At 35.2% G+C, this 15353-nt stretch overlaps 3 protein-coding genes and 2 long non-coding RNA genes across 5 annotated transcripts; 2 read left to right on the plus strand and 3 right to left on the minus strand.

Annotated features, from left to right (window-relative positions):
* Positions 1-4053: 4053 nt before the first annotated feature.
* On the minus strand, positions 4054-6686 carry LOC125580579 (B3 domain-containing protein REM1-like). The gene is made up of 7 exons (XM_048745262.1): positions 6300-6686; positions 5914-6214; positions 5739-5833; positions 5243-5641; positions 4863-5108; positions 4497-4779; positions 4054-4407 (listed from the first exon to the last, which is right to left on the minus strand). Exons 1-7 carry the CDS (start codon positions 6363-6365, stop codon positions 4358-4360), a joined length of 1440 nt encoding a protein of 479 aa, XP_048601219.1. The 5' UTR covers positions 6366-6686; the 3' UTR covers positions 4054-4357.
* Positions 6687-6860: 174 nt separating this feature from the next.
* On the plus strand, positions 6861-8299 carry LOC125580582. Its single transcript, XR_007318326.1, has 2 exons — positions 6861-7700; positions 7790-8299. It is a non-coding gene; the product is annotated as an uncharacterized LOC125580582 (long non-coding RNA).
* A 443-nt stretch (positions 8300-8742) lies between these two features.
* Positions 8743-9908, minus strand: LOC125580879 (protein ALP1-like). The gene is made up of 2 exons (XM_048746132.1): positions 9479-9908; positions 8743-9419 (listed from the first exon to the last, which is right to left on the minus strand). Exons 1-2 carry the CDS (start codon positions 9906-9908, stop codon positions 8743-8745), a joined length of 1107 nt encoding a protein of 368 aa, XP_048602089.1.
* A 342-nt stretch (positions 9909-10250) lies between these two features.
* LOC125580580 lies at positions 10251-13022 on the minus strand. The gene is made up of 2 exons (XM_048745263.1): positions 11478-13022; positions 10251-11207 (listed from the first exon to the last, which is right to left on the minus strand). The coding sequence occupies exons 1-2, from the start codon at positions 11877-11879 to the stop codon at positions 10590-10592; spliced, it is 1020 nt and encodes a 339-aa protein (XP_048601220.1). The 5' UTR covers positions 11880-13022; the 3' UTR covers positions 10251-10589.
* A 104-nt stretch (positions 13023-13126) lies between these two features.
* Positions 13127-14679, plus strand: LOC125580581. Its single transcript, XR_007318325.1, has 3 exons — positions 13127-13286; positions 13397-13734; positions 13823-14679. It is a non-coding gene; the product is annotated as an uncharacterized LOC125580581 (long non-coding RNA).
* Positions 14680-15353: the final 674 nt, after the last annotated feature.

The raw sequence follows: 15353 nt of genomic DNA on the forward strand, positions 1-15353 counted from the left end.
TCTTCTTGCTGAACACCGAAAGCCCATGGCTGACGAAAGTGCATCCCATCGTCCTGCACAGTTTCACCCAGAGTGTAACTCAGTTTCATCTAACCAGTCAGAGTATAACACAGTTTCACCCAGAGTATAACTCAGTTTCACCCAAATTTATACCCAGAGTATAACTCTGTTTCACCCTACCCAGAGTTTCACCCAGATCTATACCCAGAGTATAACTCTGTTTCACCCTACCCAGAGTATAACACAGTTTCACCCAGAGTATAACTTAGTTTCACCCTCCCCAGAGTATAACACAGTTTCATCCAGAGTATTACGGAGTTTCACCCAGAGATATCCAAAGTATAACCAAATCTAACTAAGTATTACGGAGTTTCAATTAGTATATCTCAGTTTCACTTAGTTTTACAACGAAGACAAAGATAAGCGAAAATTACCTGATAATTCTTGCAGGTGAAGTACCTACTCCCAGGCAAGGTATCGAAATCTGATTTGTACTTCAGAATTAGAGAAACATTCGTCATTATTTCACCACCACATGGGCAACGAGTAGGAATTCCATATTGGGCATCACAAACGAAGCCTAACATGTCGTAGTGTTTCTTCAGCTTCTTCATCTCCTTTATCTCTTCATACGGATGAGTCATGTTCAGTAAAGGGGAAAGAGTAAAATCGTGGATCTTCAGAGAATATAGAAAGAGAATGGATAATAGAGAGAGTATGAATGGTGAGAGAGAGAGTAGAAAGAGAGTGCTTGGGAAGTGAAAAAGTGTCTGGGAAAAGAGAGGAAAGACGAGACGAGACCAGATTAGGCATGGGCGTTCGGGTCTTCGGATCGGGTTCGGACCGGTTCCTTTCGGGTCCGGGTCTTTCGGGTCCTAAATATTTAGACCCAATAGGTACTTAGAAATTTTCGGATCGGGCTCGGATCGGTTCTTTTCGAGTCCGGGTCGGTTCGGGTCTATAATTAAAATACCCATAAAATGCCCGTAATTTTCGGGTCCATATCGGGTCCGGGTCGGATTCAGGTATTTAGGATCTGAAAAGGTCATGGCATACCCAACGCGATCAAATTTAGTCGATATTTTTCATATATATCTAAAATTTTGCAAAATAACTTAAATGAAACTATTAATAATTAAAATAAAACAGTTTTAAACTCTAAATTTTACATTTTAAAGCTTCATATTACTTAAAAAATGTTACAAAATAATAACAAATATTTTTAACAAAAGATATTTCAACTAAATCATAAAATAATATATATATAATAGAACAAAAAAAGCATAGTTTTGGATATACATTTTTTTAAGTCGGGTACAAATCGGTTCTCATCGGGTCGGATCTATTTAGGTCGGATCTTTTCGGGTCCGACCCGAATTGATTTGCCCATAGAACCGACCGGAATAAAATCCTATTTGTACCCGACTTAATGTGATTTTACATCAAATCCTAACTTGTGTCAAAATCACATTAAAATAGTGTTTTACATCAAATTCTAGCTTGTGTCAAAATCACATTAAAATAGTGTTTAAAATAGTGTTTTGGAGTTGAGTCGGAGATTGCCTAGTTATGGAAGAACGTTAAACAATAATTGTCCCGTCACGTTCGATGGTAGACGAACATGTTATTACAATATTTGAAACGAGACATTATACTAAATTATTGTTTTGCTGTAATATATTTTCTAACGTTGGCAGCTCACCATCTGTTGATAAAGTTTTTGTAGAATATTATTGATAATATATTTTCTAAAGTTAGCAGCTCACCATCTCATCTGTTGATAAAGTTTTTGTAGAATATTATTGTGATTGCTTTCATTCAATTGATATATTTCGTCGTTTTCATCTGTTTTATTGTCTTCTCGTTCTCAATATATGTATTATTATACTAATTATTGGTTTGTTATAATATATTTTGTAGCGTTAGCACTCTTCACCGTCAGTTGATAATTTTGTGTAGAATATTATGTGATTCGTTCCAGTTCAAGTAATTTGCGTCCTTTTGATCTGTTTCTTTTTGTCTTCTCGTTCTAAATTATGTATCATTGTCAGAACATTAAAAGCTCAACTAACACGTAATATAAAAAAGAAAACGCAGATGACTAGATGAACTTACTATTTTCATATTGGTAATACCATTTGACGTCCCTAATTATTATTTTCAGAAATTTACAAAATAATTGATTCGATGTCTATGTTGAAAAACAACATCAAGTGACAGAGAAACTTGCACATATTTTTCAAAGCTCATGCTATCTGTCTAATGACACCATTATGTATTTCTTTTAACTCTATAAATTAATAATGTTGGACTTTCACTGTTTTATTAATTTATAGAATTATTAATTTAAAGAAAAATTGTATATTTAAAATTATGTGTTATATAAAATAAAACAAATAATTATTATATATTAACTAATATTTTTTTTTTTTTGAAATTTTTTTAACTAATTTTATAGATTCAGTTTTCATTTTGTTTTTTGGTATACCGAAGATATGTTTGATATACCCAAATCATTCCTAATGATCTACTCTGCATAGTCGGAGGTGAGATCGAATTCAGAGATAGTCTAAATCACTCAGTAGATTGCAGTTTTTGAATTAAGTTAAACAAGTATGAATATAATGCAAGTAAAAGACATAAAGTAATACAGTTATAATTTGACCAGAAAAGGTGCTAGACTCAGAGAAGTTTGCAGGTAGATCAGAATTGCATATCATTATTGCTAAATGTTTAATAAAAAAAATTTCTTGAACTCAAAAGAGAATAATCGTTATGATTATTAATAAAAGAAATTGGAACTTTAATCGTTTTTCTCATGTTTACGAACTTATTATTTTTTCCTGGAGAAGCTACGATGCACCGGGACGGATACGGGGACAGAAACGGGGACGGAGGCGGGGATGGAAAACGGAAAAATTTAAAAATTATGGGTACGGGTACGGTAAATATATACTAGTAAAAAATATAAAATAAATTTATATAGTGAATCTAACATAATTAGATATAATTTACTATAATATGTCTATTTTGCCAACTAAAATTAGAAGCAAAATAACTGTGACAGTTAAAAAATAATTGCACAAGCATTATGTCCCGTGAAAACTAGTCTTACTCATAGCTATGTTCTCTAATCGTCCCCAAGCCCGTACCAGTGTTGTCCCCCTGAAGTACCCGTCTCCGAAATGTTTCTGGTACCGGTACGGCACCTAAATAGACGTCCCCGTGCTACATAGTGAAGAAGGCTCTTAAAAAATTTCTTAACCAATTTCTATTCTTCAACATTTTTTCCTAGTGCGGCTGCCTTTCATGATATTTCAGATAGCTTTATTCCAAAATCATCGATTGTCTCAGTATCTTGCATTTTGAGATGATCAAATTCGTTCATAAGTGTTTGTAATCTTGATTTTTTAACTTTTTTGCTCCTACATGCTTTGCTTTAATTGCTTTCTATATTTGTTTTTTGTATCTACTTCTCCATTTTGTAAGATAAGTATCTCTGGTATAGTCGAACGTCATTGAATGTACAAATATTGAAGATTTGACTGATTATATTCAATTTAATATGTGAAAAAATTTCGATTATTAAGTCAAAAAGAAATGGTGGTATCGTAAATAAGATTATGTTATTACTGTTTTTTCTTCTTTATGTAGACGTGCGACTCAGTTACTACTCATAACTTATATGGAGCAGGAGCTGTTGAGCTTTTCTGACAACGACATATGATCATTGGTCTCATGACCATCCAAGTGCCATAAAAACTTAAATAATCGAAAATTCACCAAAATACATTCTAGTAAGGCAAGAAGCAGTCTCTGGCTGTGATCTTGAATGATTTAAGGGTTTATTCAGTCATCTTCAACCTCCATGTCTATGCTTATACGACTACCAAGCGAGCTTGAGCCAAAAGCTGCAGCCTTCATAAAGTTCATTGAGTGAGTAGAAAGATAATGCTTTTGCAGCACACACACAAGTCTAGAATATGCCCATAAACCAAAAAGCATTTTCATTCATGCAATCTTTCTTGCCAAAATGTATAAGCACCGAAGTAGCTAATTGATAGTTGATTAAACCGGAAGTTCCTAGGCACAATGTATTCTAATATTAATAGGTTCTTAGCTATATAACAAAGCAAAAACCTAAGTCACAAGCCCTTCAAATATACAAACATCGTGAGCCATTGAACCGAACAAAGGCACAAAGAAAATGGGCAGTCTCTAGAACTTGCAAGTCTTAAATACTGAAAAGGAAACCTAACGTAGAGTTTGGAGGAAGAAGCCGTTCTTGTAAAACCATGATACAAAAAGTGCATGCAGACAGTCTTTTGATCCTTTTTTCCTGCTATTTCATTTTACTTCAAACCAGATTACTGTTGAGAATTTTGCTGATTCCCAATATCCTCTCCCCTGTTTCATCAACCAGAAGTTATGAATATTAGTATACCAGAAGATTATGATATCCAGAAAAGCAAGTAGATCACGATTTAGAAACAAACCTAAGGCGTCAACTTGTAGTAGTGAAGCTTCCAGATTCTTCTCCTTTGTCTCGATCTCTGCGCGGAAATGTCTTAAGGTGTTCAGAGTATCTTGAATTCTTTGTTTCACGTTAGCCACTAGATCAGAGACTGAGGAAGATTCTGGTAGCGTGCGCTGAAATTTTCTTGAGTTAGTGTTGGATCTGTTTGAAACCCTAGTGTGTCCTCTCTTGCTTCCTCTCTGTCCATCTATTTCTACTCCTTGAGTCTTTTCCACACTCTCACAAGCTCCCTTGTTTTCAATCTGAAAAGTAACTCGAGAGACATTTTTAGCTCTAAGTTTGACTAGGCAAGCCAAAGAGCACAAAGTTGGTGTTGATGGTTTACCTTAGAGTGGAACTTAAATATAGGGGTTACATCTTCACATATCAACTCCAACATGAATGAGTCATTCACTTCAACTCCATTAGCTTTGCACATCTCTCTCCAACCTTTTCTCATATAAAACCATTCACTTCTGGATTTTCCTGTCATCTGAAGATAAGATAGCCACTTTCTTCCATCTTTGTTCAGCAGAGTTATCTCCCTAGACTTCCTAATGCCACTCTCAAGCAAGAAACCCGGTGAAATATACTGAAACAAGTTTATGAATTAGTAACGTCTTAGACTCTACAAAGTCATGACTACATGATCCACCTAATCAAAGTCGCAAACGTTCATGACAACTTGATGAAAAATAACCTTAAAAACAAAGTTCTTGAACTTACTAGTTGCCCGGTCTTGAAACGGCTTGGTGTATACTTTAGCGTCAGAATTCGAGGAGTATTCTTCTCTTTGGTGCAGCCTCCTACAGAACACACCTTAACTGGATCTGCTTCAGGGCGCTTTTCTTCTTTGTCTTCAAGGCCATTGCCAGACTCGTGTGAACACAACAAAAGCACAGGCCTTTCCCCACTTTTGGAAAGTTTGAAGTAACAGAAGTCACCTCGGATTAACCCATTAGCTGAGCAAAAGTTAGACCAGCCTCTTGTGATGTAAAACGCACCACTTGAGATGTTTCTTGAAAGCCTCAGTGTCCATTTTCTTCCTTTCTCATTAGCTAAATATATCTCACACGGTTTATTGTGCTTATTAAACGACATAAACTTAAAATCTCTAGAAAGATCCTGAACAAAAAAAAAATTCATCAAATATATCCATGGTGGAACACATCACTCACAGTACCAACCGAAAAAGGGGTAAAAAGAGGAGTCCAGTAGTTACCAAGCGATCTTTGATGAGGTTATAACGTGTGACACGAGCTCTGAGGAAACATGAATCTGCTTCTGGTTTTTTATTCTTTCTCACCAAAACGTCCCCTGAATCACAACAATATTCAGTTCCATGTCACAACCAGACCTGACAAAAACGAAAAAATAAAACACATCAAACAGCTTACATGCATCATCATCAGTATCTTCGTCTTCTCCATCAGGTTCATCATCAACTTCAGTGTCGTCAGTATCAGTGAAGCTAGGAGATGCGTGTTGTATGTCACTGGAAACAGCTACATGAAAGATCTCTTCTCCATTGTGTCTAAAAACCAAGACGTTTCCGTCACTGAAATTATTAACGGCGGCGAACTCTTCCCAGCCGCCGGCGAGCCTGTTGCCGTCCAGTTTCACTTCCCAAATTTTGTCCGACGCGTCTGATATTAGCAAAACTTTCGTGTGATTACGTAAGAACTCATCATCAAGCGTCTGCAACAACAAGAGGAACAAAAGAACAGTTTTATACGATGACAACAAACACAGAAGATTAACAAAAAGGATCATTAGCATTTACCAGAAGTGGTTTCTCTCCTGTCAGAAATTTCAGGTGAAACAGAGAGGGTTTTGGAGGAATCACCATTGTTCAGCGCAGAGAGAGTAAGAGTAAGAGTAAGAGTAAGAGAGAGAAAGCAAAAGGGAGACTCGGTTCTCTTATTATAAATTATATTTTGTTTAATTTGATAAAAATGAAAGATAACTTTTAACTTAAAACAACTTATTAAATTATTGAATCAACATTTAAAGTATGAAAATTATATCAATAAAATAAATTACGTATATAATTAATTATATTATATACTTTATGTATAATTATATTACTATACTTTAAATAATCGGTTTATTCCGTTTGATTGGTTTATATGCCAAACCATATTCATATACTATGGTTTCTCAAAATAATACATATTCATTATATTCAGTATTAGTAAATCCAAACTATTTTTTTCTATTTCGGTTCAGTTTTGTTTTAATTGGTTCGATTCTCCCTAATATATTTTAAACTTACTTAGCAATAATAATAAGACAAAACTTAAGAAAAAGTTATAATTGTCGTAAAAATTTTTTTTGTGTGTAATACATTTATAAATAATAATATGAATAGAATTTATAAAATCATATGTTAGAATAATAATTATATAAATTTATACATTTAAAACTCTAAATATAATTAACATATTTGTGATTTGTTTTGATTTTAACGAATATTTTGGAGTGGAGATCTGCATTCCAAAATTTTAGTATTTGTGATTTGTTTCGATTTTAACAAAAAAAAAATTTAATATATGATTTGTTTCGAAAGTTTACGGATATCCAAATTTTTCGGATCAAAAACGAATAACGAATAAGATCAAATTTAACGGATAAAATGTATATCCTAAGTTACACTATTATCTATACAAAATACTGATGATGATGAACCTGATGGAGAAGAGTGAAAATCTCTCTGAAAAGGCTCAGGATTCGTATCTAATATAACATGTCACAACCAGACCTGACTAAACCGAAAAAATAAAACACATCAAACAGCTTACATGCATCATCATCAGTATATTCGTCTTCTCCATCAGGTTAGCTGTATGGAACTGAATAAAAAAGAAGAGTGAAAATCTCTCTGAAAAGGCTCAGGATTCGTATCTAATATAACTGAGCGAGTGCAGTGATTAGACCCAAGGTGATTAGACTTCCTAAAGAACACGTCTTGGAAAAAATGATAATTATCCAGTAAAAAAAGACAACGCGTCACATTATATCATATCTTAAGAAAAATACTATTGCTCTCTGTAAATTAGTTACTGGAGAGAAAAAAAAACTTGAGAGATTACTTGATCTCATCAACAATGGCGGTTCAACCACTTCTCCAAAATCCAACGCACCTTTCTTCGTCGTATCTCTTGCTAGCCACAACTCCAATCCGGTAACCTCCCCCTCGGTTTTGTGTGGTTTAATATCTCTGTTACAACTTTCCAATAGAATCAATTTGTTTTCATTATATTATTGTTTCAGATCATCCCTGATGCGTTTTTTACCACTCACTTAGACGGTAATAACGAGTTAACGAAACTGAAGTTGACCTCTGACGCTTGCGACACAACCTGGCAAGTCAAACTGAACGACCGGAGATTCGCCCACGGTGGGGAGATTTCTCCAACGCTCACTGTCTTCGAAACGTCGACGTTTTGCTTTTCAGAGAGGACGGGGAAATGATCTACCACGTCACACCTTCCGGAAGAATTTTCTCTCAGATTCAGGCCCAGTTAGTTTCTACATCTCAGAAGGTGCATCCAAATGGATCAGTCAGATGCTCTACCTCGATGTTGTTCGTTTGTACATTTAGATAATGCATCTAGATGAAGCATCCGGATGCAGCTGCATTCGTTTGTTCATTTTTTTTGAACTTACATTTGCATCCAAATGCAGTTGATGACAAAATGACTAAAATGAACATGTATTTAATTTATCTATATCTTACTCTTAAATCATGATTATTATTTATATTAATCCTGTTAATTTTAATATCTTATCTAAATTACAATTACAAAAAAAATAATTTTAAAATTCTGTTTTAAATTTCATAAATTTATTTTAATGAAAATAAGACAATGAAATTATAAATAATGACTATAATTTTGTAAATTTGATTAAAATATTTAAATAAAAGTCTAACAATTGTTTGATATATGATAAATTTTAACACAATAAAATCCAACAATAGTTTTGATATATTGATAACTCAAAACCAATTCCAAAAATAAATAAAGATAAGATAACTTTAAATAGATCATGGTAAATAAAAACTTAAACATAAAAGGATAATGAATTTGCATTATCAATTGGTCCAAAGGAAACAAAACTACAAACCCATACTAAAATAAGCATTTGCCACAAAGGGATCAGCAATTCACATTACAAAGCTTCAAAAGACACCATCAAACAACTACTTATCAAACAACTTAGATCTAGTATGGAAGTCGACGTTCTCTAGCCATCTCTTCAGTAATGGAATCTCGTATAGCTTCCATGACTCTATCTCCAGCTGGTACGTATGCAACATGATCATCTTCATCCCCATGATGTTCATATTCTTCCACTCTTTCCCAATGTGCAAAATCACAATCCTCATGGTTTGAATCTCTTATAAAATTGTGGAGAGCCATTGTTGCTGTCACAATCTTCACCCATTTATTCAGCTCATACTTAGGGTGCTTCCTATCAAGAATCCTCCACTTAGCCTTCCATATTCCAAATGTCCTCTCAATTACCGAACGCAAGCCAGAATGTTTTCGGTTGAATAACTCTCTGCTGTTTGTCGGTGATCCTCCTCTAACAAACTGATCCAGGTGATATCTAGCTCTACGGTGAGGTCCTAAATAACCAGTTCTAGTTGGGTATCCAGAGTCTACTAGATAATACTTTCCAACTGGAGGATGAGGAAAAGAAGCTTCTTCCTTAGCACAATATGTCAACACTTTTGTATCATGTGCTCTCCCAGGAACCCCAACATAAGCATATATGAATTTCATGCTGAAATTACATATAGCTAAGACATTCATAGTTGGTTCTCCTTTTCTACCTCTGAATGGATCGACATTCCCAGAAGGAGGACGAACCGGCACATGAGTTCCATCTAAAGCACCTATGCAATCCTTAAAAAAAGGTAATATCGCGGATCATCTACTAGAATAGGACTAGCACTTGCAAACTCATCCCTTTCAGGTTTCACAATGTCTGCTGCAAGTTTCAACAAAGAACTTAAAACCTCATCTATCTTCCTATTCACTGTGTCAGATGAATGTTGATATCTCTCAGCTAAAGCCCGTACGGATAAATCTTGTCCAGCCATCTCTAAAAACATTGCTACACTCTCCTCTAAGTAAACATGGCAAGTCTCTTCTAGCTGATACTTCTCTGATAGTATCTTATATAAGCTATTAAACGTTGCTTGGTTCATGCGAAGAATCTCATAGCACTGTACCTCGGAATCGTTAATGAAACGTTGCACTCGACGCCAACCTCCACCTCGGTTTATCCTCACTAACTGTTTGTTAGTATTTGTTTCTGCCACTCCATACGTTTCTTCTAAAAGAGCAAACATGTGTTTCTCCTCATCTAGTATCAAATCCATGTCGTCATCTTAAACTAAGAACCTAAACGTGTCCTGAAACCACATCAAGCATACAACCAATTAAATTATCATATATTCACACCGTACTCTGAACAATGATATTATCTCCTATTGGTTCATACTAGTAGTCTAGTACTAGTGTGCTACTGCCGTGTTATCATTGAGTTTAAATATGCGAAAATGTGGGCAGAGAAAAATACAAAAACACTAGACATGTAAATGAAAACTGTGTTTAGAAAATTAATAAGAAAATTTTAGAAACCAACTAAATAGAAGAATGACACGTGTAGTCATGTGGGATCACTAGTTATTGGGTGTGCTCATGTTTCCACCTTCAACAGCTTGCTATCTCTCTACTAGACTATACGTACTCTCAACTAAATCTCCAACTCCTTTATGAAAATGACTAAGATTTTTCTTCTTTTCTCTAGTCTGATTCATTTAAATATGCGAAAATGTGGGCAGAGAAGATTGTAAACTCTCAAGCAATAAGTGTATAAGAGCTGCTACGTAGAAACTGCTTATCCACAAGAGTTGTATTGCCACTTCAAAATAAAAATAAACATAGACATTTCAGTAGGGTGAAACTCATAAAAATATTGTCATAAACAGTCACTAAAACATGATTCATTCTAGAGTTCATACTAAACTAAGACAGAGACATAAAACATAAACAACTCCTCAATGATCTCTGCTTTCACCAGTTGCAAACTCCAAATAAAGAACCTTGTTCTCATCATCTCCATAAAACAAGAAAGTCTGACGATTCGCAGCATCTTCTTTGAAGTGGTTAATTGAAGCTTTGTAGAGAGGAGACCACATCCTTACAGCAGACAAGGAGTGAAGAGCCTCCATGGCTCGAAGATGACTACAACTAAACTCGGGATGATTCTCTATTAGATGATTCTTGTGGGAAAGAATCTTGTCTCGAGACTCAACACTCTCCCTAATCACATCAGCCACAGCTTGTCCTGATTGTACAGCCCTTGATGTTTTTTTATTAACCTTTGACCTAGAAGAAGAGGGGCCAACATTCCTTGATTCAGATGCGACATCAATTTCTTGAGTAGGGACACCACGCCTTGATTCATCTCCAACAACTTCTTGAGTAGGGACATCACGCCTTGATTCAGCATCATCTTCATCATCATGATCTGTGTACTTTGTGTCTAAAACATCTTCACCTTGCTGAGCAGACCAACCTTCACCTCCACTAATATAAACTGTCCCAAATACCTTCTCCATCAAATCCATGTTTGCTACCGGCTTGTCTTTAAATTTTCTAGCACCAGGCCACTCCTGAAACAAGAAAATTTTCAAAGTGAGAACACTGTATTTCCACTTTGAATACATAGAAACATTCAAAAAAATACACAGTAACAGTCAAAGAGTCTAGATGATACTAGTACTCTACACAAATGACTACATTTTGTATTCAAAGAAAATTCAAAGAAATATATTCATCACTCTTTGCTTGAACATAACACAGAATCATCATCACATCATTATTTTTCCAACAACACAATCAAAACTGAACCAGTAAAGTTAAGAGAATCATAGAACTTGTACCTTGCATCGCTCATTCCACCAGTCCTCACTCATGTTGATGGATCCAGTTGAAGTAAAACCAAGTCCCGTTCTGTTCCGAGTCAACTTCTTAAAAGAGTCGTACTGCTTCTTGCAAGTATTGTACTTTATCCCAAATTTTCTCCATGGAATTTTTACACCAAATGCCTCATAGAACATATCCATGATCACCTGTCTCCCAGCCTCATTAACCATCTGCTTTCTTATGTTTCCTTTCAGACTCTCATCAAGTCTTAGTTGAAGAAAGAACCGTGTTTGCTCGTCACTCCATATAAGATTCTTATTTGAAGATTCAAGACAATAAGAAAAGCACTTGACAAAACTGAGATCAAATAAAAGATTAGAGTGGAATATACTCGCATCAGATCCATGGATGGTTGTCATTGTTTAATAGAATGAGAAAGCTTCTTGTTGCACCTGCTAGACACCAAAAGAAAGGTGGGACACAAGACACCATTAAACAATGTTGGCAAATCCACTTAAGCAAAGCTTATAAAGACTGATACATGACAAGAGCTTTGTATTCAACAAAAGGATAGGCAAATATATTCAAAGAGAACACAACAATGAAAGTTATTAATGTACAGACTAGTGACTTGAAGATGCAAACAAAACCCATAACATAACTTATAGGATATAAGCTAGAGACTTGAAGATAATTGATTCCAAAGTACAGACTTATAAACTACAGACTTGAAGAAGAACAATCTACAAAAGCCACAACATTTAGATCCCTGAGAGTCTTACTTAAGCGAGAGAGAGAGGTCGCCAGAGCTGAGGTCGCTGGAGTGAGAGAGAGAATCTGAGAGAGAGAACCTGAGAGAGAGATTCATATATGGTGAGGTGAAAAAACTATTCCAAACAAAACAGAAAACCCACAACATTTAAATCTCAAAGACTCTTACTTTAGTTAGAGAGAGAGGTCGCCGGAGCTAAGGTCCCCGGAGCTGAGGTCGCCGGAGTGAGAGAGAGAACCTGAGAGAGAGAGATTCATATATGGTGAGGTGATAAAACTATTCCAAACAAAACAGAAACCCACAACATTTAGATCTCAGAGACTCTTACTTGAGTTAGAGAGAGAGGTCGCCGGAGCTAAGGTCGCCGGAGCTGAGATCGCCGGAGTGAGAGAGAGAACCTGAAAAAGAGATTGGATTTCATATGTAAACGATTCAACAAAACAGAAAACTCACAACACAATCTTACTTGAGCGAGAGGGAGAGGTCGCCGGAGAGAGGGGTCGCCGGAGAGAGAGGTCGCCGGAGAGAGAGAGATTGGCCGCCAAAACAGAGAGAGAGAGAGAGATAGAGAGAGAGAGTGAGAGAGAGAGCCTGAGAGATTAAAACTAAATTTAGGGTTATGTGTAGCCGAGTTATTTTGGTCATTGACCGTTTTTGACTGAATCAGCTGCAGCTAGATGCATGGTGAAGACTCAGCCAGCTTTTTTGAAAAAAATCAGCTGAGTTTTCGAAACTCACCCAGCTGATCCATCTGGATGTACCGATTAAGTCCACTAAACGAACATCAATACTCACCTTCACCCAGATGGATCAGTCAACTGAGCAAACGAACAGGGCCTCATTATATATATCTTCTAGCTCTGACGATAGTGAAGCTGACGAAATTGATGACGACACTGATGATGATGATCATGGTGATGAGACATGGGACAAAGTTTCATACTCTAGAAACTATTCACCGAAGAAGAGATCAAGATTAAAAACAGAGTCGTCTTCAATTGAAAACTCTTGTATTCTCGGCGTCACGAGTTCTAATCTACGCCTGAATCGAGTGGTTAGTACTTATAACTCAACCTTGTTAGAGGTTTTGTCCTGAGTCATGTAAATGTAAACATTGAGACTGTTTTTTTTTTTTTTCTTGTTTGGCAAGGCTCTCGCAAAAAGTTTTACTAAAGCAAATGGACTGCACAAGAGTTGGTGTGAGATTAACGTAATTAATCAAAAGTGGAAAATCATGGGTTATGGGTCTGCGACACAACAAAGGGACTGGTCAGGATTTTATGCGTGGTGGCTGGAGAAGTTTCTGCCGTGCAAACAAGCTGAAAACCGGATCTTTCTACCGGTTTGAACTTGTCTTGACTAGGACAAGGCCTACGCTACAGCTGTGTTCCAAAGCTAAAGTTTCGGCAAAACCTAACAGGGCAGGCCAGAGATCTTCTATGAACCGGAGCAGGTTTATGACGGTAACCTTGAAGGCTTACATGCTCAAGTCAAGACAGCTTGTGAGTTTTCAACACCTTAGGTTTTGTTGCTTCATTTGATCAAGTATTATACTTTTTTTTGTTTTAAGGACGGGTTTAAACTTTGCAGCATTTTCGAAACTCTTTTGCGAGGGAGAACGGGATCAAGAAAGGAGGAAAGATTAATCTGGTGGACAAAAATGGAGGAACATGGCCGTCTGTGTGTAGCTTCTGGGTATGTAAACGGAGGGTTTTATTTGGCTAAGGGTTGGATAAGTTTTTGTAAAGCCAGTGGGATAACAACTGGAGAGACCTTCACGTTAAAGTTTGTTCGAGAAAAAGGCAAAGCTCCGATGCTTCAGTTCTGCTCCATGGCCAAGACCAAGGTGAACACAGAGACTAGGTTCCAAAAGAAAGCTAGCGTTTCTGTAGAAGGAGAACCCTCTCGCCGTACTCATGCATCACACAAATCAACTGTTGATTCACAAAACCTGGAGTGCAAGCAACCGCTTGAAACAATCTATCACCAAGTGAGACAGAGTATGATGAACGTTTTAGCTGATGTAAGACGGTTCGGGTCGGAGCTTGAGATAAAGGAACAAAATTTAGAAGCTGTGCTGGAGGAAATCGACCTGTTAGGTATGATCTGAAACATCGATGAACTCTTCTTCTATCTCTTTTGCTATTTTGGTTTTAAGTTTTTAACATTTTATTGTTGGAATAAACAGGGGAGAAAGTATCGGAAATCAACAAACTCTTCAAGTGATTATATTAGGCTTAAATGTATTGTATTGAAGATGAAGAAATTGAACATGGACTTGTGTAAACTTTGTTTGTATGGAAGATCAAGAAATTGAACAAGGTGGAACAAGATGCGTACTTGTCTTTGTTGTTATGGAATTATATAACGTAAAATAAGTTATGTAATGTACTTTCTAATTCATAAATTAGTAATTTTGATTTATTTTTGTTTTTAGTTAAGTATTTTGTTAACATTTATATATATATATAGGAAATTTTACAAAATAAGCTAAACTTTTAACGTCAATTATATAAATAATAATATTTTAATTGATATTTATAAATGAAAAAATTACTAAAATCATTTTTAAAATCGTTACTAAATTTACTTCATTTATTTACAAATGATATAAATAATTAAAATCAGTCATTTTAATTGATCAGTACTAACATTAATGATAAAAAGGACTGATATAAATGGTAACATCATTTTATACAGTTAATAGATATTGATATCAATTACAAAATTAATGTAAATATCTGACATTTTTACATCAATTATCAATGTAATGATTCAAAATTAGGAATAATTTGTAAATTACTCCACTGACAGTTTGAAATTTGAAAATTACACCATCTATTTTGTTTGTTTGAAAAACATATTTTGTTAAATGTGAATTGACTTCTTTATCCAGATTAGATATTTCAATAATCAAGATATAAATTCGAAATTAATAAGAATAATATTATTATAATTATTTAGGTTTAAGAGAATTTTGTGTGTTCAGATGAATATGTTATTTTACCATTTAAAATTCCATAATAAGAAAATATTATAAAATAAAAAAATTATTATTTGTTTTGACTTTATCATAAAGTTTATACAAATTTTATTTTATTGTCTCACGTTGCTTTGTATT

This window comes from Brassica napus, chromosome C1 (assembly GCF_020379485.1).
Source record: "Brassica napus cultivar Da-Ae chromosome C1, Da-Ae, whole genome shotgun sequence".
Classification (NCBI taxonomy): domain Eukaryota; kingdom Viridiplantae; phylum Streptophyta; class Magnoliopsida; order Brassicales; family Brassicaceae; genus Brassica; species Brassica napus.